This window comes from Terrapene carolina, unplaced genomic scaffold (assembly GCF_002925995.2).
Source record: "Terrapene carolina triunguis isolate 2854851 unplaced genomic scaffold, T_m_triunguis-2.0 Scaffold210, whole genome shotgun sequence".
NCBI classification, from domain to species: Eukaryota; Metazoa; Chordata; order Testudines; family Emydidae; genus Terrapene; species Terrapene triunguis.
The window spans coordinates 14,415,652-14,438,688 of NW_020664561.1; the positions used below are offsets into that span (position 1 = coordinate 14,415,652).

At 41.9% G+C, this 23,037-nt stretch overlaps 1 protein-coding gene across 1 annotated transcript in view; it reads left to right on the top strand.

Moving 5' to 3' along the window:
- LOC113405076 (ATP-dependent RNA helicase A-like) overlaps window positions 1-23,037 on the top strand; it is a 47,415-nt gene that overhangs the window by 3,953 nt on the left and 20,425 nt on the right. Inside the window, exons 4-15 of the mRNA XM_026655365.2 lie at window positions 2,672-2,789; window positions 3,044-3,156; window positions 3,641-3,789; window positions 8,171-8,217; window positions 9,430-9,566; window positions 11,397-11,486; window positions 13,180-13,341; window positions 16,751-16,828; window positions 17,226-17,417; window positions 18,686-18,827; window positions 19,694-19,776; window positions 22,312-22,468. Of these exons, the coding sequence (XP_026511150.1) occupies window positions 2,672-2,789; window positions 3,044-3,156; window positions 3,641-3,789; window positions 8,171-8,217; window positions 9,430-9,566; window positions 11,397-11,486; window positions 13,180-13,341; window positions 16,751-16,828; window positions 17,226-17,417; window positions 18,686-18,827; window positions 19,694-19,776; window positions 22,312-22,468 (1,468 nt within the window). The remainder of the gene's footprint in view (window positions 1-2,671; window positions 2,790-3,043; window positions 3,157-3,640; window positions 3,790-8,170; window positions 8,218-9,429; window positions 9,567-11,396; window positions 11,487-13,179; window positions 13,342-16,750; window positions 16,829-17,225; window positions 17,418-18,685; window positions 18,828-19,693; window positions 19,777-22,311; window positions 22,469-23,037) is intronic.

The window sequence follows — 23,037 nt, forward strand, 5'->3', positions numbered from 1 at the left end:
GAGGGAGGGCGGAGAAGCGGAGCAGCGGCGCGTTCAGGGGAGCAGGCGGAGCGGAGGTGAGCTAGGGTGGGGGGGGCGCAGGAAGTAATGGGCGGGTAGAGGAACCGCTCCCCGCTCCAGCTCACCTCCGCCGAGTGCCCCGCCGCTTGGCTTCTCCTCCCTCCCAGTCTTGCTGCGCGAAACAGCTGTTTCACGCGCGGCAAGCCTGGGAGGGAGGGTGGAGAAGCGGAGCGGCGGCAGCGTGCTCAGGGGAGCAGGCGGAGCGGAGGTGAGCTGGGGCGGCAAGGGCACTTTTTCCCCATGCCCCGGAGTCGATACCTATGATGGCCGGCGCCAGAATGCCGCCCCTAGAAATGTGCCACCCCAAGCACCTGCTTGTTTTGTTGGTGCCGGCCCTGGGAGAGGGGATGGGAGGCAGATCAGATCAGTAGAATAAGTCAGCCACTGACTCACCACTCGCCTCCACAGCCCCCCTCCCCTGGCTTGCCTACTCACCCCCCACCACTGCCTGCTCGCTCGCCTCCTCAGCCCCCCACCCCACCTGCCCCCCCGCCACTGCCTGCCCACTCACCTCCTCAGCCCTCCACCCACCCGGCTCGCCTACTCATTCCTCGCCACTGCCTGCCCGCTTGCCTACTCAGCCACTGTCCCGCACCTGCCGCTTGCCTACTTGCCCCCCCCTCCCCCCACGCGGGCCGCACAGTGAGCCCACGCGGGCCGCATGCGGCCCCTGGGCCGCATGTTGTGCAGGCCTGCTTTATAGAATATTTAGCATTATAAAACAGGCTCCCGTTGACTTCAGTACTTCTACAAATCAGACCCTGGGTCTCAAGTCAGGCACTGAGAAATTGAGGAACATTCAGTTAATAACCACTGGTGAAAAGTCTGGTTTAAGTAACTTGCCTAACATCATGTAGGTACTCTGTGGTAGAGGCAAGGCTAGAATCTGTTTCTCCGTTCACCTGCCCTAACCATGAGACTATACTTTATCTTCCTTCAGTCCCCTACCTCATTCACTATGCACTTTGTAATGGTGCTGGCCAAGATGGTCAGAAGAGGAATTTGACCTGGGGAGGTGGAGCGGGGGCTTGCAGGGGGGGTGCTCTGCAACTGTGGGGCCTACTTCTGATCCCTAGTGCAGTCATTTCTCTGAGCAGTTTTCCTCTGGGCAGTGTCCATTGACTCCTTGGATGTCTTTGAGCACTCATGGGTGCTGTCAGGGGTTCTCTGCTCGGTGTCCCCTTCCAGTTCCCTGATTTTTCACACTATGAACTTCACTCCCATCTCTGTTTTTTTCATTTGTTGTCCCCAGTATTCAGTTGTGGCCTAGGTTCACTGTCCCCCTCCCTCTTAGCCGGGGGAAGGGCCTTTAGCTACCGGTGTGCGTAGGCCCGCTTAGGGTGACCAGACATCCCGATATTTGCTTGTTTGTCCTGCGTCCTGACCGATGTTCGGTCGGGACACTGAACAAACAAGCAATTTTGCCCTCCGCTCTGGCGCACAGGTGGAGCCGGGAGGGGCTCTCGCTCCCCCCCTCACTGCCCCATTGGATCCCTCCCCAAATCCCCGCCCTGGCCCCGCCTCTTCCCCAAGCACGCCGCATTCCTCCTCTCTCCCAGGCTTGCGCTGATCAGCTGTATGGCGGTGCAAGCCTGGAGGGAGGGGGTGGCCCCCAGCACTCACCCTGCAAACTGCTCCAGTCCAGCTTCTCCAGGAAGGCAAGCACGGCCCGGCAGAGATCCCACAGCGGCTCCCTCCGCCCGAGCCCCCGGTAGAAGGCGAGGCAGGCCTGGGCTTCCTGCGCTGCGCGCATGGCTCATGGAGGGTGGCCGGGAAGAGAGCCAGGCTGCCCTGGGGATCTAGCACAGCATGTGGGCTTGGCAGCTCCGGGCTGGGCCCCGCTCAGCTGTTGCTGCCACCATAGAGTTGGGTGGAGACTGGGCTGTGCCGCGGGGGGGGGGGGGGGGGGCCCCCCCGCCCCCCCCCCCCCCCCCCCCCCCCCGCCCCCGCCGCGTCCCGACATTTCATCTTTGTGACATCTGGTCACCCTAGGCCCGCTGTGTCCTGGAACCCGCAATAGGTACTCATTTTCCAACTTTTACAGCAAATGAAGAATGGTGTTTTATGGATAAATCTCCTTCACTACACAATTGTGATTCATTCCTAGAGCAGATCCTTTCTGCTAGCTGAATGGGCTGAGGTCCTGTGGGAAAACTATATGTGATTGTGTAATTAGACTATCATAATGCATATGTATAATGGGGCTGAATTAAGGTTGTCTAGCTAACTGCTTAACTTTTGAGTGCTTGATTTTTGCGATATTAGTAATGTTCTTTTAACATAGGTTTTTGTGTGTAATTATACAGTGCATTCAGTGTATCCTGTTTATCATGGATATAAGCCATGGGCCATAAGTTTGCATTTTTCCTGTCGCTTGAAGCAGCTAGGAATGTTAAATTGTGAGTTTTAGTAGGACACCTGAAAGAGTTTAAATGCTCAGCAGTCAAGCTTTTTAAATGTTTTAAATGGAAGCGTCTGACAGCAATGTTATATAATGAACATATCTTTAAATTGTATGACAACTTTTCTGACATGAGTGTTGAGTGAAAAGTTCTGTCATTTTATATGAAGTTGGTGGCATTGCCATTCATGGGCTGTTTCCCTTCCCCAGGCAGGAGCTGCTGATGCTCCGGATGGAATAGTGCCTGAAGCAAGGGGAGATGCTGGTGAACGTGTTTCTACTCTGGGCGGACCTCTTCCTCCACATTTGGCACTGAAGAGTGAAACAGGCAAGACTTTGAATATCTGTAACTTACATTATATATAGAGAATACATTTTTTTACCTTATAATATCAATGTCTCCTATGTGTGTTTCTTCATAAAGAAAATAACTAAAAGTAATTGAGTATTTCTGAGGCGTGGCTGGGAACAGTTCAGATTTTTCTCTTTCCTCTTCAGAGCACCTGACTTCTCAGCATGCATCTCACAATTGTTAGGAGAGGGGTTAACCTTTCTTCTCTCTTCCCCCCTCCCCCCCCTTAGGTGGTGGTCCGGCTGCTGGAGTTGGAAGCTCTGGCTATGGTGGGGCTCAGTGGGACCGTGGAGCCAATCTGAAGGATTACTATTCAAGGAAGGAGGAGCAGGAGGCACAGGCTGTAAGTTAACCTATCTAATTCTACTTTAGCTCTGAAACAAGTGTTTTCCACCCCTTTTAATGATTGATTAGAGTTTGCAGCCAGGCTTGTAATTTTTAGGAGTTCAGTATTTTGTAATTTTTTAACTGGCAGAAGATTTATCAGTGAAGAAACTAGCTGGGTACTGTTAACATCCGACAAACTGCTAACCACTGTAACTAATTTACTATCTTAAATTAGTAACAGAATAATTCTGGGTACACTGACGGTCAGATTGTCCTCATATCAACATTTATATTGTTTATACAGACTCTTTGCTGAGGCAGTCTGCGGAAATAGTCTTGAGGCCGTAAAGACACTTAAATTTCTTGTGAAAATTCCTGACTATTCTGTGGCACACTGACCAATTACTTAGGAAACTTGACTTTTACATTTTGTTTTAAACATATTTGTAACAAAACTTTACAGTTAGAGCCAGTAACTTTTAAATTGTTTTCAATATTAGACCTTGGAGTCAGAAGAAGTGGACTTAAATGCCGGTCTTCATGGAAATTGGACCTTGGAGAATGCTAAGGCGCGTCTGAACCAGTTTTTCCAAAAGGAGAAGGTCCAGGGAGAATATAAATACACTCAAGTGGGGCCTGATCACAACAGGTTTGCTAGTTTCACTCATATCCTTCTGTAACAAGGGGTAGAAACATTTGTGGGCAAGAGGAATCCTTTCTGGGACCCATCCTATTGATTTAGTTTGTAGCACTCCGCAGTCCTATGCGGGAAAGCTTTGTTTCTTGGTCAGTAGCTCTTAAAAAAAGGCAATGAGCAGTAGTCCCTGGAGAGAGGGGATTGTGCCTCATGTTAATCTTCAGCAGCTCCTTTTTTACTTTCTCAGTTGATTTTAAAAAGTGCCTTTGGCTTTGCAGTGTCCTATCCAGTGTGTTAGAAGAATGGCGACTGTGCTTCTGGACCTTGGGAGGGAGGGGGAAGAGATCCTTGGCATTGGGATGTGGATGACACTGTGGAGAAATCTTTGCCTGATGGTTTTGGCACTTGCTTAAAGAAATGCCTTTTTGTTTTGCATTTTATAGTGGTAATATTGCTATGATCTGGGTAACTGGGAGGTCTCAGTTTGATTGCAAGGCGATTATCCCAGCAGTAAATAATCATTTGTGCTACTCACTATAAAATGCATTAAGGAAACATTAATTTAACATGTAATGCTTAAATTAGGTTAAGCAGGGAATGTATCTAATGGAGACTTAACAATTGTTACCGCTAGAGCTGGTTGAAAATTTCCATTGGAATATGCTGATTCAATGGAATCAGTATTCTGTGGGAATGTGTTGTGATAGCATTGACAGTTTTGGCAGAAACCAGGAAGTCTGGCCAACCTGGTTTCCTGCCAACCGGTCAGGGTCCCAGGCTGCTCAGCTCCCTGGTGAGTGAGGCAGCAAGCTGAAAAATTCTATTTCAGTTCTTCTGAAATGGAATTCTTTCCAAGCTGTGGAAAAATTCACAATTTAGAGTTTTCATCCAAACTTGGGACACTTCTTCTCTCCCTTCCCCCCCCCCCCCCCCCCCCCAAAAATGTGAAACTTTTTGTGGCAGGGAAAGTCTGTTTTCTATCTTAATAGAATCTTTTTGTGGTGAGAAACGCTGTCATACTGTTTTTTAATACATCAGTTCTGTATAAATAAGCCTTTTTGGAAAGCTGCTGTGCCCTTTGCCATCCTAAATGTGTTCTCCAAAGGTTATGCTATTATCAAAAGAGACAGCTGGATTTTTGTTTTCTCTGATTCCAATATCCCTTGATCTACTCACAGAAGATTGCCAGGAACTCTGAAGTACCTCTCCAGTCAATTCCTATTAATGGTGGGAAATTTCATAAAAATCTTTTTCAGATATATGAACACATTATGTGTTTGACATCAAGATACAAGGTTTACATGAGTACCAGGGTATTGCCATTGCTTCAAGTCAGTTCACTTCCATTTCAGTTTCCAAATGTTGGGCACTTACCTCTTTCAAATCAATGGGGTGAGGATTAACTGTATACTACTGAGTACATATAAAATTCAAGTTCTAAGTGTTGTTCAGCAGAGTGTTTACTTCTGTAATCTGCAGGTTGCTGTTAGTGTATTTGGTGGTATGGGTTCCTTGTGGGTGGAGACCTTAAATCCATGTATTTGAGGAAAGTGGGGGTAGTGGTTGGTACTAGTATGTTTCTCAGCCTGCTTGCTGTTCTTCCAGAGAGCATTCCAGGGTGTAGTATTTATTACTCCCAGGAAGGCTCGTATGGATTACTCTCATGTGGATCAGCATGTTGGAAAGAGTGGATTGTGAGAGAAACCTGTTGCAGTGCATCTGACTCTTCAGAGCTATTCTAATATTAGAGGCCAGGAGTAAATTCCCCAGGGTTGAGTTCAATCCTTGAGGGGGCCACTTAGGGATCTGGGGCAAAATCAGTACTTGGTCCTGCTAGTGAAGGCAGGGGGCTGGACTCGATGACCTTTCAAGGTCCCTTCCAGTTCTAGGAGATGGGAAAGCTGCATTTAATAAAAAAAAAAAAAAAATGCATATTAGGTGAATATCCAGTAAAAGCAGAGGAATAGTTGCACTATATCTCTGGATTGAAGAAGTAGGGTGGTGGTAGTATTTTCAGGAAGCACCAATCCTCACATATATCTAGGCTTGGCAGAATTCAGTTTTTGATTTATTTATTTATTTATTTATTTATTTTTTAATAATAATTTTGACATATCATCAATGTTTTAAATTTTCAGGTGTCCAAAACTGAGTTTGTCAGACAGTTGATAATAACAGACACTGAGATTCAGAAAGTTAAAGCTTTAGAAACCAAACACAAATTGTAAATTGTCAAAAGATACAAGGAAAATAACCTTAAATCAAACTGTAAGTTCTCAAGCAGCATTTTTCTTACTTTGCTTATCTGTAAATTTAGATTATTATTGATGGTAATGTCTTTTGTCCGTTTGTATGTGTATGATGAAATCTAAACTTGCTGACATTTACCAATAAAAATCTAATCCTTCCAAGTCTACATATAACTTGCCAGTTCTGATCTTTTTAATATTCTTTATATTGAGTGTCAGTTTTACTCTTCCATACGTGAGAAATTTTAAAGGAGAAATATGTCTCTTCAGTGGATTTTGTCACTGTCCCTTCAAAACTGAGTGGGTACGGGTACTTGATAATAGCATACATTTGGAATCAAGAGGGTTTATTTTGAGTGACAGGAATGTAAATGTAGAACTTCTGGGGCACAGAATACAAAATGAATATTTTAGCAAATGATGGGACAAGACTTTTACCTTTTGGGGACTTCACTGGCAGTCTGGGTACAGCATTGCTGCTTGTTTCATGCTGAAAGGGGTAGCAGACGGCGACACCAGAGATCTGTGCTCATTCACACATGTGCTTCTGCTTAGGCCGAACTAAGCAATCACATGGGAGTCTATTGTAAACTGATTTCTGGTGTCGCTGTTCCCCCCTTAGGTGGAGGAGAATGAGATTGAGTGCTGACTATAAGCCTGGCTGAGAAACATACTGGCATCGGTGTCATTAATGAAAGGGTGGCTGTTGTATCCCTGAGAGCCAGTGGCCTTTGACTCATGAAGCCGCTGTGCCTGAAGGTCAGTTCACTGGTGGTGCAGGAAGGAGTCTAACATTTAACTTAAATCCTCACCTAACCTTTGTTTTATTTACAGCGAGAAATCAAGGCCGTGTCCTAGCTGCAAGGTTCTGCCTGCAGCAGTGGAAGCACCAGAGGCATAGTTTTCAGAGAGGAACTGCATCTGTTAGAGCCCAAACAACTTGGATCAGATTTGCAAGTTTAAACCCAGAGTTATAACAACATGGTTTTCATTTCTAATCTTCGAACACGCATTTATTTGTGCTGTGATTTAAAAAAAAAAAAGGGGGGGGGCAAAACTTGTGAGGTAGGTGCCCAATGCCCATTGAATTTCAGTGGAAGTTGGGTGTCTTACTCCCTTAAGCGTCTCTGAAAATCACAGCCTTAATCAATGTACTAGTAGTCTCTTTAACAAGTTTATTATATGGTTAGCAGTCTGAATGTTTGTGTTCTGACTGAAGTCAAAGCCAGAACACATGGAAATGAGGGCAATCTGAGCAGATTGCTCTAGATTTCAGTGTTAGGCAGTACTGCATATAGGATTCTTGTTAACAGAACAATTGACTACAATGCAAAAGCAACTCTGTTATCTGCCTATTTGGTCACACTTCACCATTTGATTCCAGGCAGGGTAGGAGCCTGTTCTTGTGTTGAAACATATATACCTTGATGCTGGAGTAAACAAGTGAAGATATCCAACACACACACACCCCATCCATCCATCCTCTTTCAGGCTCGTCAGATAGTTCTGTCTGGTGCTGTCAGTTTCTTAAGGTTCTGTTCTGAAAAGTAACTGTAAAATGACATCATGGGTATGTGTGTTCATGAATCCAGATCAGACATACTCAAATTACCAGACTTTTTTTTTTTCCAATTGCCACTCCTTCAAAGTCACTCTTCAGTTCAAAAGTTAAGCTGCATTTTTACTAGTATATCAGTCCAAATAGTGAGTGTGTGGGTTTTTTTGGTGTTGCCCATTAACTGTCAAGTTGCATAGGGAACAAATAAGGGAAGAATCTGGATCTGCAACTGGAACAATTGATCCATCAGTCAAACTAGAATCCAGTTTACTCAGCTGAATTAGTTTTTATGGGATTAAAAGCACTAGAATCTTATTTTAGTCATTAGTTGTTGAAGTATGACTGCTGCTCAAAATACACAGGAAGCAGATCGCACGATTGAGAAGGTGTCACTGTACAGAGGAAAAACCTTACATTTTAAGGTTAATGTTTCATTTGTTCTAGAATTAAGGAGGAAGTAATTGTTTTATAATTGAGTTTTGATAAGCTTTGTCTAAACAGTTGGAAAGCCTGGCCATCTTGGAAATGTCGGGTTCAGCCACTCTCAGGAATTAAAGCCTTAACTGTGTCTCTTTGTGTGTTACAGGAGCTTTATTGCAGAAATGACCATTTATGTCAAGCAGCTGGGCAGAAGTAAGTGTCCTCCTTTTCCTCCTGTCTGGCTAGTTATGGGTCTTAGAGCAGAGAAACATGAGAATAATTCTGAGTACATGCAACACTAGTTGGATGGTGTTCCATGCAATAATGCACTGCTGCCAGTGTCCCAGTGGGCCCCAGTAAGCAGCTTGCTGAATTGTGTGAAGTCTTCTCACCATTGACTGCTATTATGGAAATGTTCTTTTACCTTTTTCCCCCAGTAAACCTTTCAGCTGCTTGTTTATTAAACACATAGGCCTTTCCTTTGTACATTGTAAAGGGATGGCCTGTGATAACTGGCTACATAGTGTATGTCTGGTTAGTGAAATAGCTTAAGACTCTTGGCCTTGAACCACCTGAGAGATGCACGTATCTAGTATTGCACTGCTTGAATTATTGCTTTTAGAAATTATTTTTAACGAGCTGGCCTCTGCCTTCATGGAAGTCTATTTCAGTAAAGTCCAAAGCAAGCAAAGAGCTAGAAATAGGACCATTCAAGAAGACACCTTGCTCAGGTTAAGTATCTAGTCAGTGATCCAGGATAGAGATATATAAAGGACTAGGATGGGTGGGGAACCTTGGAGAATCACAAAAATTACGCAGTCTCAAACAGCTAGTTAGAAACCTGTGGGTTGTGTGGGTTGTTTTTTTTAAGATACCAAGCACACAAGTCTTACTCTTGTGATCTGAACTTATAGCAGATATCTACACAATTAGAAACTTCACCAGTCAATTAGTGATCTTTTTATAATGTCCATAATGCAGTAAAATTGATGTAGTGTGGTGCCTTAAAATGACCAAACTGTTAGGTATTTGAAGACACAAGAAAAACAAGTGTCAAGTCTTTACTGGATTTGTGGACTGGTGCCTTGAGATTGAAAATGGGCCTGCAGCATAGCCTGGTCCAGGTGGGTGCTGTAAGGGAGTCCTGGCTTTCACAAATATTGTGGAAAAAGCCCTGTTAAGCATGGGTAGGCTGAGTGCTATAAGGTAAACCTGCTTGCGTGAATACTATAATGTGAATTAACTTTTGTTGGTTACAGCCTGGCTGGAGCTGGGAGTCCCTCTTCTCAGTAGGGATCATTACTGAAACCTGCTTCTAAGTAGCCACTAAACCCATCTCATATTGCTATCTTATGCTAAAGCTGTTTACCCACACAGACAACATGCATCACTGGCTACTATAACCTTAATGTTTGTATGCTACAGGAATCTTTGCTCGTGAGCATGGATCAAACAAAAAGCTGGCAGCACAGTCCTGTGCTCTGTCCCTGGTCAGACAGCTCTACCATCTTGGGGTCATCGAGCCCTACACTGGGCAGACAAAGAAGAAGGAAGGAGAAACAGTGAGTCTGCTATAGGAGAAGCAGATACTATTCCTCTGAGTCAGAAGGAGCAGTGAACTGGTGTAAATTTGTCTCTGCTTGCTTATGCTCCATATTTAATGCTTGGGAAGCTAATGCAATTTTCTGATCTCCAGGACCAGAGATTGATTTTGATCTGGGGAAAGATGAGTGGCTGGGATGAACAGAGAAGCAACTGTGTGTGTATTTGTGTGTGTATGTATGTGTGTGCACATGCGCGCTTGGAGCAACAGAGAGGTATGCATGAATAACGAGTGGGGTACCGCAGGGGTCTGTTTTGGGACCGGCTCTGTTCAATATCTTCATCAACGACTTAGATATTGGCATAGAAAGTATGCTTATTAAGTTTGCGCATGATACCAAACTGGGAGGGATTGCAACTGCTTTGGAGGACAGGGTCATAATTCAAAATGATCTGGACAAATTGGAGAAATGGTCTGAGTTAAACAGGATGAAGTTTAACAAAGACAAATGCAAAGTGCTCCACTTAGGAAGGAACAATCAGTTTCACACATACAGAATGGGAAGAGACTGTCTAGGAAGGAGTACGGCAGAAAGGGATCTAGGGGTTATAGTGGACCACAAGCTAAATATGAGTCAACAGTGTGATGCTGTTGCAAAAATAGCAAACATGATTCTGGGATGTATTAACAGGTGTGTTGTGAGCAAGACACAAGAAGTCATTCTTCCGCTCTACTCTACTCCTGGTTAGGCCTCAGCTGGAGTATTGTGTCCAGTTCTGGGCACTGCATTTCAAGAAAGATGTGGAGAAATTGGAAAGGGTCCAGAGAAGAGCAACAAGAATGATTAAAGGTCTTGAGAACATGACCTATGAAGGAAGGCTGAAAGAATTGGGTTTGTTTAGTTTGGAAAAGAGAAGACTGAGAGGGGACATGATAGCAGTTTTCAGGTATTTAAAAGGGTGTCATAAGGAGGAGGGAGAAAACTTGTTCACCTTAGCCTCTAAGGATAGAACAAGAAGCAATGGGTTTAAACTGCAGCAAGGGAGGTCTAGGTTGGACATTAGGAAAAAGTTCCTAACGATCAGGGTGGTTAAACACTGGAATAAATTGCCTAGGGAGGTTGTGGAATCTCCATCTCTGGAGATATTTAAGAGTAGGTTAGATAAATGTCTATCAGGGATGGTCTAGACAGTATTTGGTCCTGTCATGAGGGCAGGGGACTGGACTCGATGACCTCTCGTGGTCCCTTCCAGTCCTAGAATCTATGAATCTATAATATTGGGGGGAGGGGAAGGGTTTTTTATTTGTGGTCACATTCTACAATAGTAAAACTAAAAATAAAAAATATCTATTTTTCAACTTAAGAACATAAGAACGGCCATACTGGGTCAGACCAAAGGTCTGTCTAGCCTGATATCCTGTCTCTGACAGTGGCCAATGCCAGGTGCCCCAGAGGGAGTGAACAGAACAGGTGTAATCGTCAAGTGATCCATCCCATCTCTCCCATTCCCAGCTTCTGGCAAACTTGATTTAACTTGTCAGCAGACCAGTCAGTTTCGGGTTCTCTTGTGTTAGCAGTGCTGCAGTATTTTGATTGCAAACACTGAAAGGAATGTTTACGTGTTCATTTTAACAAACAAACAAAAAAGCTTTGGTTTTTTTTAAAAACATAGATTTTTATTGAACTTAAATTTTGTTTAAAAAGTACCTTTAATAAATGTGAGTTCTGAGCTGTCAGCATCCCTTTTCACTTCTCTCCCCTTAGAAGCCTCTCGGTGTTCCGATATATTCTCCAGTGAGGTTCTTGTGGATATCTTGGGTTTTTATTATAGTATTTTTAATTTCACAGGTAGAACCTTATGAAGTGGTGATCTCTCCTGATTTGGAAAATCAGCTGAATAGCATCATACAGGAGCTTTCTCTTGAGGTCATGCCACAGGTGGGTGTATGGTTCAGACTTGGGCTGTCAAGTGATTAAAAAAATTAATCGTGAGATTAATCGCGCGATGTTAAACAATAATAGAATATAATTTATTTAAATATTTTTGGATGGTTTCTACATTTTCAAATATATTGATTTCAATTACAACACAGAATACAAAGTGTACAGTGCTCACTTTATTTTTGATTTCAAATATTTGCACTGTAAAAAGATAAGAAATAGTATATTTCAGTTCACCTAATACAAGTACTGTAGTGCCATCTTTATCATGAAAGTTGAACATACAAATGCAGAATTATGTACAAATAATAACTGCACTCAAAAATAAAACCGTAAAACTTTAGAGCCTACAAGTCCACTGAGTCCTTCTTCTTATCAGCGAATCGCTCAGACAAACAAGTTTGTTTACATTTACTGGAGATAATGCTACCTGCTTCTTGTTTACAATGTCACCTGAAAGTAAGAACAGGCATTCACATGGCATTGTTGTAGCTGGTGTCGCAAGATACTTACGTGCCGGATGCTCTAAAGATTCATATGTTCCTTCATGCTTCAACCACCATGCTGATGATGGGTTCTGCACGATAACAATCCAAAGCAGTGTGGACTAACACATGTTCATTTTCATCATCTGAGTCAAATGCCAACAGCAGGTTGATTTTCCTTTTTGTGGTTTGGTTTCTGTAGTTTCCACTTCAGTGTGTTGCTCTTTTAAGACTTCTGAAAACATGCTCCACACTTCATCTCTCTCAGATTTTGGAAGGCACTTCAGATTCCTAAACCTTGGCGCAAGTGCTGTAGCTATCTTTTTAGAAATCTCACATTGGTACCTTCTTTGCATTTTGTCAAATCTGCAGTGAAAGTGTTCTTGAAACGAACATATGCTGGGTCATCTGAGACTGCTATAACATGAAATATATGCAGGTAACACAGAGCAGGAGACACACAATTCTCCCCCAAGGAGTTCATTCCCAAATTTCATTAACACATGATTTTTTTGGAAGCACGAAGGGGCATGTGCGGCTCTCTATGAGCTGAGGGGTGAAAACGTTACCTACTATCTGGCACATAATACCTTGCAATGCCCACTACAAAAGTGCTATGTGAACACCTGTTTTCACTTTCAGGTGATGTAAATAAAGTGGGCAGTATTATCTCCCGTAAATGTAAACAAACTTATTTGTCTTAGTGATTGGCTGAAGTAGGACTGAGTGGACTTGTAGGCTCTGAAGTTTTACATTGTTTTGTTTTTGAGTGCACTTATGTAACACAAAAAATCTACATTTGTAAGTTGCACTTTCACGATAGAGATTGCATTATGGTACTTGTATGAGGTAAATTGAAAAATACTATTTCTTTTGTATATCACTTTTGCAGTGCAAATATTTGGAATCAAAAATAATATAAAGTGAGCGCTGTACACTTTGTATTCTGTGTTGTAATGGAAATAAATATATTTGAAAATGTAGAAAAACATCCAAAAATATGTAATTTCAATTGGTATTCTATTGTTTAGCAGCGCAATTAAAACTGCGATTAATCGCAATTAATTTTTTTAATTGCAATTAATTTTTTGTTAATCGCATGAGTTAACTGATTAATCGACAGCCCTAGTTCAGACACTTCATTACACTGTTTTTCCCCATCAGTCGTACAGTTTGTTTAAACATTTTTTTTTCTGAACTTGTAGCCTGAAGATCCAAGCTGTCCAGTTTTGCTCAACATTGGAAAGCTGGCCCATTTTGAACCATCTGTGAGACAGAATCAAATGGGAGTTGTCCCATGGTCACCCCCTCAGTCAAACTGGAACCCTTGGACCAGCTGCAATATTGATGAGGGTCCTCTGGCATATGTAAGTCTAAGGCAGTTTCTTAGAATGGATCTGTGCCTATTTTCATATTCCTGGAACTTGTAAATGCATTTTTCCAGGTTTCTGGGGAAAGTTCCAATAATCCATGGGACTTCATGGATTTTGGATTTGGCTGTCTGACAGCAGCCCCTTGCTTGTCCTGTTTGGCCATTTTGTTTCACACTGTCATTTTTGCAGCCCTTAAACAATTCCCATTAACTTCATAAGGCAAGCATATAGGCTTCTTTAAATTTCAGTTTATAACTATTCTCAGCCTGTCTCCCCAGGAATCCTGCTTTTGAAAGGAGAAACTGCTTCAAGCAGGTGTCACTTTCTTACCAGTCTGCTTTTCCATGGCTTCCAGCTACATAGAGAACAATGATGTGGCCTAGTAAAGAAAATGAAATGTTGGCTTGGCGGATGCAGCTGGCTTGACTTGAGTACCAACATAACCTGGTCAAAATAGGATACCCATAGCAAGAGTCTTGTTTTCTATTTTTCTGATCCAGTTTATGTCCCTATCGCCTCCCTGAGCTTTGCTTGCTTGGCTGAAACAATTATGCATTGTTTTTCAAAACACGGCCCTAGCAACAGTCCATTAAATGCAAGCTTGAGATGTGTTTGTTATTAAGATGTTGAATGATACTGCAGATTGAACATATACTTCATATCACTCACAAGATTTGCTCGGCAGGGTGTAGCTTCCTTTTTGCAACGGAGATTAATTGATCCTTTAGTAGCAAAGTTGAAAAATTATCACTATATTTAATATTGCCATTAATCGCACAATTAATTTTTAAGATTAATCGCGGTAGTAAAAAGATTAATCGTGTGATCTAAACAATAGAATACCATTTATTTAAATATTTTTGGATGTTTTCTACGTTTTCAAATATATTGATTTCAATTACAACACAGATACAAAGTGTACAGTGCTAACTTTATATTTATTACAAATATTTGCTGTAAAAAACAAAATAAATAGTATTTTTAAATTCACCTCCTACAAGTACTGTAATGCAATCTCTTTATCATGAAAGTTGAACGTACAAATGTAGAAGTACGTACAAAAAAAACTGCATTCAAAAATAAAACAATGTAAAACTTTAGAGCCTACAAGCCCACTCAGTCGTCCTTCTTTTCAGCCAATCACTCAGACGAACAAGTTTGTTTACATTTACAGGAGATAATGCTTCCTGCTTTTGTTTACAGTGTCATCTGAAAGTGAGAACAGATGTTCGCATGGCCCTGTTGTAGCCGGCGTTGCAAGATATTTATGTGCCAGATGTGTTAAAAATTCATATGTCCCTTCATCTTTAACCACCATTCCAGAGGATGTGTGTCTGTGCTGATAACTGGTTCTGCTTGATAACGATCCAAAGCAGTGCATGTTCACATCATCTGAGTCAGATGACACCAGCAGAAGGTTGATTTTCTTTGTTGATGGTTCAGGTTCTGTAGTTTCTACATCGGAGTGTTTCTCTTTTAAGACTCCTGACAGCGTGCTCCACAGCTCGTCCCCCTCAGATTTTCGAAGGCACTTATTCTTAAACCTTGGGTTGAGTGCTGTAGCTATCTTTAGAAATCTCCCATTGGTACCTTCTTTGCGTTTTGTCAAATCTGCAGTGAAAGTGTTCTTAAAAGGAACAACATACGCTGGGTCATCATCTAAGACTGCTGTAATATGAAATACATGGCAGAATGCTGGTAAAACAGAGCAGGAGACATACTATTCTTCCCCAAGGAGTTCAGTCAAAATTTAATTAATGCATGATTTTTGTAAGGAGCATGATCAGCATGGAAGCATGTCTTCTGGAATGGTACCCGAAGCATGAAGGGGCATACGAATGGCATATGAATACCTTGCATTGCCAGCTACAAAAGTGCTATGCAAACTCCTGTTCTCACTTTCAGGTGACGTAAATAAGAAGCCGGCAGCATTCTCTCCTGTAAATGTAAACAAACTTGTTTGTCTTAGCAATTGGCTGAATAAGAAGTAGGACTGAGTGGACTTGTAGGCTCTAAAATTTTACATTGTTTTGGTTTTGAGTGCAGTTATGTAACAAAAAATATATACATTTGTAAGTTGCACTTTACGATAAAGAGATTGCATTATGGTACTTGTATGAGGGGAATTAAAAAATACAATTTCTTTTATCATTTTTACAGTGCAAATATTTGTAATAAAAATAATATAAAGTGAGCACTGTACACTTTGTATTTTGTGTTGTCATTTAAATCAATATATTGGAGAATGTAGAAAAACATCCAAAAATAGTCAAACAATAAAATACCAGTTGAAATTTATTAACAGTGCAATTAAAACTGCGATTAATTTTTTTAGTTAATTGCATGAGTTAACTGCGATTAATCGACAGCCCTACTTATTAAGTATTGGAGGTGGTAGTTCAGCTAAGGTTTTTACTGCATCCTGCCCTTTTGTGCAGAATGGCTAATCTGTGGATGATGCATGTGAAAGATTGCCATTAGAGTGATCACTTCAGCAGTTCCTTGATGTATAGTTTTTCCATTCAGTCAGAGTACAATGCATTTGTATCTAGGCCTAAAACAGAGAGTTAGACTGTTACTGAAAACTTTTTGGGAAAACTAACTTTTTTAGAAAAATGGTCCATCCAAACTCTAGCATGCTGGTCTGGGTAGGTAAAGAAATGGTAGGATAGCTCAGGGAACTAAATGAAAAGATCCTGTTTCTTTTGGGATTGCCTGCGTTCTTCAGTCATTACTGATTAGAAAGTGAAGCTAAATCCTCACTATCATGGTTTTAAAAAATAAAACCTCACATCTTTGCAGTAGACTTTTCCAAAGGGCCTCTTACTATAAATTAGAAATCCATTTTCATCTTTTTTTAATATATATATTCTCGCATCCAAAGTTATGTAGAGTAGGAAGCTGCAATTTGGCACAGTGTCTCAAAGAGAATATTTCTACTGATGATCTCACCGCAAAAAGGGTGGTAGGTCTTCGTTATGAGAGGAAATAACCTGTTCCATGAGTCAACTTTCATATGGCATTCTAATGCCATAACATGAAAGATTACTGCATGTGATCTTTGTGATAAATACTCAACCAAACTCCTGGTCCATCGGTTCCCATATCCTGTCTTTGGAAGTGGCAGGCATGTCTTCTGATAATGGACTGTCAAAGTAATATTGATGGTGTACTCCTGATTTGTTCAAACTGCATCTTTTTAGAACTACAGATTTGCACATATAACTTAATACTGAATATTTGGATGATGAAGTATATGGGTAATGGGTCAGAGTTAAGGTTATTGTGGTAACATTGCATTAGTACCACTTAAACTTCTTATTGCATTAATGTGGTTATTTTCATTGTAAATATAAATAGATGTCTTCCTGACAAGTCTCTTAACCCTTTGTGTACTTTCCAGGCCACCCCAGAACAGATAAGCATGGACTTGAAAAATGATCTCATGTACCGCCTGGAGCAGGATCAAGAGTTACAGAGGGTAAGTCTGCTGCCTGTGATTTTTGGCATGCTGGTAAGTTTGCAGAAGCAATGCTTGCTGTAATTTTCTTCACCCTAGCCCTGGAGTTGCTGCTGTTTCTGAGTGCAGTAGACAATTCTTTGTGCTGGGGATTGTGGGTTTTACTCGGGATTGCTGGCAAGTGCTTTCAGGGGCATGGGGCACTACTGCTGTAGGAATGGTTGCTTTAATATGTTTTGCCCAAGTTCAAGAATGCTACCATTATGGGTTTTGCAGGAAAAGATCTCTCAGGTTCACAGATCCCACTAATGTGGAGTAGAGTACATGTTTTGCAAGAGTGGGACACTCTTGATGTAGATAGCGAGCAGAATGGGTTGAATTGCTGAATATTACGGGAAAGATCTGGGTCTCTTTTCAGATCCTACAAGAGAGGGAGACCCTGCCTGTGAAGAAATTTGAGACTGAAATTCTTGATGCAATCCATCACAGTCCTGTTGTCGTCATTCGTGGTGCCACTGGTTGTGGCAAAACCACACAGGTTCCACAGTACATCCTGGATGAATACATCAAAAATGGCAAAGCTGCAGAATGCAACATTGTAGTAACACAAGTGAGGAACGCGTTATAAATTGAAATTATTTAGGTTTCATGGTGGATTATGATAAAATACCCTTCTGGACATGCTATTAAATCTGAATGTAATTAAAACCATTCACGAAGGCTGGAGAAACTAAATCACATTCTAGACAGTTGTGAAAACATCTGCGATACTGATTACACTAAATTCATTACTCCCTATGCATGTGTCTGTGTAATGATTATTCATGTTGCAGTGGGCATCTGATAAGACTTGATCAAATAATCTTTGTGGACAGCACCAGAAAACTCTGCACTTGCATATACAGTGCAGTCCTTTCTGATACTTAGTAATGGAATATCCTAGTTCAGGGATCGGCAACCTTTGGCACGCGGCTTGCCAGGGCAAGTACCCTGGCGGGCCGGGCTGGTTTGTTTACCTGCCGCGTCTGCAGATTCGGCCGATCGCTGCTTCCACTGGCCGCGGTTCATCGCTCCAGGCCAATGGGGGCTGTGGGAAGCGGTGCGGGCCCAGGGATGTGCTGGCCGCCACTTCCTGCCGCCCCCATTGGCCTAGGATGGCGAACCGCAGCCAGTGGGAGCAGCGATCGGCCGAACCTGCGGACGCGGCAGGTAAACAAACCAGCCCTGCCCGTCAGGGTGCTTACCCTGGTGAGCCGTGTGCCAAAGGTTGCCGATCCCTGTCCTAGTTGATAGGTGGGGCAGGTCAGACCTATTGGTTATCTGAAGGAATGGGATCCAGCAGATAAGGGATATGGGGGCCTATGGAGATCAGCTGGCATATGCAAGATGAACCATTTTTTAAGGAAAACCCTGAGCTTGCACCTTTCTGGTGATCTGGTTTCCTCCATCATTCCCAGCTTAAGTAGTTTGCTTCTTGCAGTGTCTGCATTGTGATACTGTCCATTAGAAGCAGCTACTGACTTGCATCCTAGCTTCTATTTATTCACATTGTGCAGCAGGATCTGCTTAAGATAAAAATGTTTTGAGGTGCACTGGCAGCTGTGTAGAACTTTCCTATTACCTGCCCAAACTATACATGGCTCAAGCCAGTGCGGTTAGTAACATACTTTCATGAGTATTTTAAGAGTTTGGATTGTAGTTCTCATCTTTTTTGGGTGCTCACCAATGAGATTTGTCTTTAAATAACTATCCTCAACATTAAAGTTTGGGGAGAGGCACAGCTAACTTCCCCAGTCTCTCTCTACTTGTAGGTCTTTGAAATAGGTAAGTTTGCACAGTTTCATCTTTACAATGTGCAAAAAATGTTTCACCTCTCAGCCCAGGAGGATCAGTGCAGTTTCCGTGGCAGAGCGTGTGTCGTATGAGAGAGGAGAAGAACCTGGGCAAAGCTGTGGATACAGTGTACGATTTGAATCTGTACTTCCCCGCCCCCATGCCAGTGTGATGTTCTGCACTGTAGGTCTGTATTGCTTTGTTACCCAACCAGCCTAATATCTGAGTAACAGCTTAGATGCCTGGCACTAGTGCATGGGTAGGCAACCTATGGCACGTGCGCCAAAGGCGGCACGCGAGCTGATTTTCAGTGGCACTCACACTGCCCGGGTCCTGGCCACCAGTCCAGGGGGCTCTGCATTTTAATTTAATTTTAAATGAAGCTTCTTAAATATTTTAAAAACCTTATTTACTTTACATATAACAATAGTTTAGTTATATATTATAGACTTATAGAAAGAGACCTTCTAAAAACGTTAAAATGTATTACTGGCATGTGAAACCTTAAATTAGAGTGAATAAATGAAGACTCGGCACACCACTTCTGAAAAGTTGCCTACCCCTGCACTAGTGGCACTGATGACAGTGAGAAAACAGCTTTTGTTTTCAGGGAGAATCTGAATGAAAATCGCAAGTTTTGTTCACCTGCTCAGCAAACTTTTCTCCAATTACGGAAAGGGAAATGTGCCAGTTTAGTTTGGTCATTGGGCTCATTAGAGGTTTGAGAATGAATACAGATCAGATACCATATCCACAATATTCCCTCTAAGTGAGATGAGGAGTAGCCACCTGAAGTTTAGGATGGGGAGGTGGTGGGTGGGGAGAGGTGGTCTCTCTAGTCTCAACACTTGGGCCCCCTCCCCTCATTACATACAGGTGTAAATGTGGGGTTTAGACAAAGGGTTTCAAAATGTGCACAGTTCTTGTTGTAAACTGTTGTTGGCAACTCTCATAAGAGCATAGCTGAGGCTTTGTTATAAATGTTTGAACTGCTGTGATCCATGTCAACATTCAGCTGTTACTATCCCCATTAATGTGAATTCCTTTTTTAAGGTGTCCTCCTAAGAAAACTGGAGGCTGGGATCCGTGGAATTAGTCACGTTATTGTGGATGAGATCCATGAGAGAGACATTAATGTGAGTTACTGAGTTGGAGATCTGGATTGCTTTACCTGTTTACCAGGTCTTTTGTGTTTGCTTACTGTTTACTCTGTATGCTGTGTATGTGTTCCTGTCTTATGTGAAAGGGAATTGTGCATTTTACTAAATTGTATGGATCTGAGTCTTCTGTAATTGTTCTCAGTTGTAGTACTGGTTGAAATACTTCTGAGATGTTTCCAGCTGAAGATCAAGGCTTCACAGCTGCTTCTTACGTCCCTTTATAGGTCTTAGTAGGACTCTCTCCTACACTTTTGGCTTTCTCTTGCAAATAGAGCACTACAGTGCAAGTACTCTTTGTACAAAGTGGTTTGGTGCTGAAGATAAGAGTGAAAATTGGATAGACTGAAATGTTGTTGTCCTTCCCTTCCATTTTCTTATCTACAGTAATATACCACTTAATATGCTAGTACTTAAGCCACAATCATCAAGTTGACAACTACAATGCAGTAGTTCATCTTTAGTACAAAAATCTGCAACAAATTGAAAACTTGAAAGCACTGCAAAATGAGCAACATTTAATATAAAAGTGGGGATATTGTGCTGAATTTATTCACAATTAATTAAAAACTCTTTATTTTTTAATCTACCTGAATCTACCTTGGTTTTCCTAAGAATGGCCATACTGGGTCGGACCAGTGGTCCAACTAGCCTATTTATCCTATCTTCTGATTGTGGCTGGTGCCAGATGCTTCAGAAGGAGTGAACAGGGCAGTTTATCGAGTGATCCATCCCCTGTCATCCAGTCCCAGGGTCCCTTACCATCTTAGGTCTATCAGTGAGTTATTAGCCACCCTCAAGGAACTTATCTATTTGTTTTTTTGAACCCTGTTATAATTTTGGCTTTCACAACATCCCCTGGCAATGAGTTCTACAGGTTGACTCTGCATTGTGTGAACATGTCTTCCTTTTGTTTGTTTTGAACCTGCTGCCTATTAATTTCATAGGGTGAACCCTAGTTCTTATGTGAAGGGTAAATAACACTTCCTTATTCATTCTCCACAGCAGTCATGATTTTATCACATCAACCCTTAATTATCTTTTTCTAAGATGAGTAGTCCCAGTCCTTTTCATCTCTCCTCGTGTGAAAGGTGTTCCATATCCCTGATCATTTTTGTTGCCCTTCTCTGTACTTTTTACAATTCTAATATAGCTTTTTTTTTTCTTTTGAGATGGGGCAACCAGAATTGTATGCATTATTCAAGGAGTGGGTATACCATGGATTTATAAAGTAGCATCATGATTATTTTTTCTCATTATCTATCCCTTTCCTAATGGTTCCTAATGTTTGTTCCTTTCTGTTTTCCTCAGTAAGATTTGATTTCCAATTTTTAAAGGATGTCTTTTTGTCTCTAACCATCTCTATTACTCTGTTTAACCATGGTGGTGTTTCTTAGTCCTCGTGCAATTTTTTTATTTGGGGTATACATACAGTTTAAGCCTTTGTGGTGTTTCCATGCAACTTGCAGGCATTTCAGTCTTGACTGTTCCTTTTAATTTCCATTTAACTAGCCTCTTCATTTTTGTGTCATTCCCCTTTCTTTGGAATTTCTTTTTCTCTCTCCTCCCCCCCTCCCCCCCCCCCCCCCCCCCAAAAAGGGGATGTTAAATTTAATTACATTATGGTTTCTGTTACTGAGCTGTTCATCTATATTCGTTCTTGGACCAGATCCCACACATCACTTATGATTAAATCAAGGATTGGCTCTGCCCTTATGGGTTCCAGGACTAGGTGCTCCAAGAAGCAGTCATTAATGGTATCTTTCAGCTTGCCATACCAGAAAGCTGAATCTTATCACATGATTAAAGTTCAGTTTGTCAAAGTTAGGTTCCTCATTTGTACTATGAATCCTCCTATGAGCAAATGTACGTGCGTTTGTGGCATCCAGACTGGATGAGATGCACCTTTTCCTCTTCTAATAGGAGAGATGCTATTAAGGGCATGTACTGTATTGAGTAGTTAGATTTTTTTGTACAGAATTGGTGTTTTTTAAACTAAGAGGTGGTCTGAATGCAGGGAAAGCTAAACAGATAAGCCAGACTTAAACCGATAAATGTTTTCATAGTATGGATCACCACTTTATAGTGCCTCATCAATTACTTTCCTTCTCATTTACAGTTGTAGAATGTCCGTGTGTAGAACTACAGCAATTGTTCAGTTGTATTTTTTTAATGTGGACTGGAAACTAGAACTGCAAAGGGTTCTTTGGTGCTAACTTGTTGACATGGAAGTCAAAACCGCTTTAAGGAGGCACTCTAGAAGCAACTGAGACACTAGTCTAATCTGGTAGGGGGAAAATGAGCATAGGGAGTTGATAACTAGGTGCTTAATTCTCCAATATGCTAGCTGTTTTTCAGAAGTTAGTTTAGTTTGAAAGGTTCTTAGTAGAAGTGCTGTTCATGTGAATAGGCGATTACATAGTTGCTTATCTATTGTTAGGGTTACTGGAGAAATGAAAATGTTTCTGGCAGCCTTGGCTAGTTGGTTAACACTCCTGTTTTCTCTATATACAGACTGACTTCCTCATGGTGGTGCTGAGAGACGTAGTTGAGGCATATCCTGAAATCAGAGTTATCCTTATGTCTGCCACTATTGATACCAGCATGTTCTGTGAATACTTCTTCAATTGCCCCATCATTGAGGTCTATGGTAGAACCTTCCCAGTTGAAGGTAAAACACTGGCTGAGCATGTATTTTGAGTAGTTGCTTTTATTCAGTCTCTTTTCAATCTTGCACAGAGTAGAGGGGACAAAAGCTTAAACAGGTCACGTGAATCACAGCGTATCCTGAGATCTGGTCTATACCCTATGTCAGCAAAGAAGTCAGAGAACATTAACTACTACAGAGTGAAATTTTTCTGTTTCTCTTAGAGGGTTAAATAGTGATAGTGATTTAACAATGAGTTGCTTCTACATAATGCATACATCTATTGTCTTGAATAAACCAGCCTAAATGATCCAGTATAAAAATACACGGGAAGAGCCTGAATGGACAGGCTGGCTGGTTAGAGGTGAGGAACAATGGTGGGAGAGTGTGGGGAAGCTTGTAGTGCCATTGCCCATACTGTACTTATTCTTTGTATAAATTGAGGAGTTTGGTTTCCAAGGCTGTCAGTCAAGCACTCATCTCCAGCACTAGCTTCAAACTCTGAGTCCTCATCCTGCTCTTTCGAAACTTTATGGCTATCTTTAGGAAGGGCCTGTGTAGAGCTATGGTTAGAATATGTCCCTCTAGTGAAG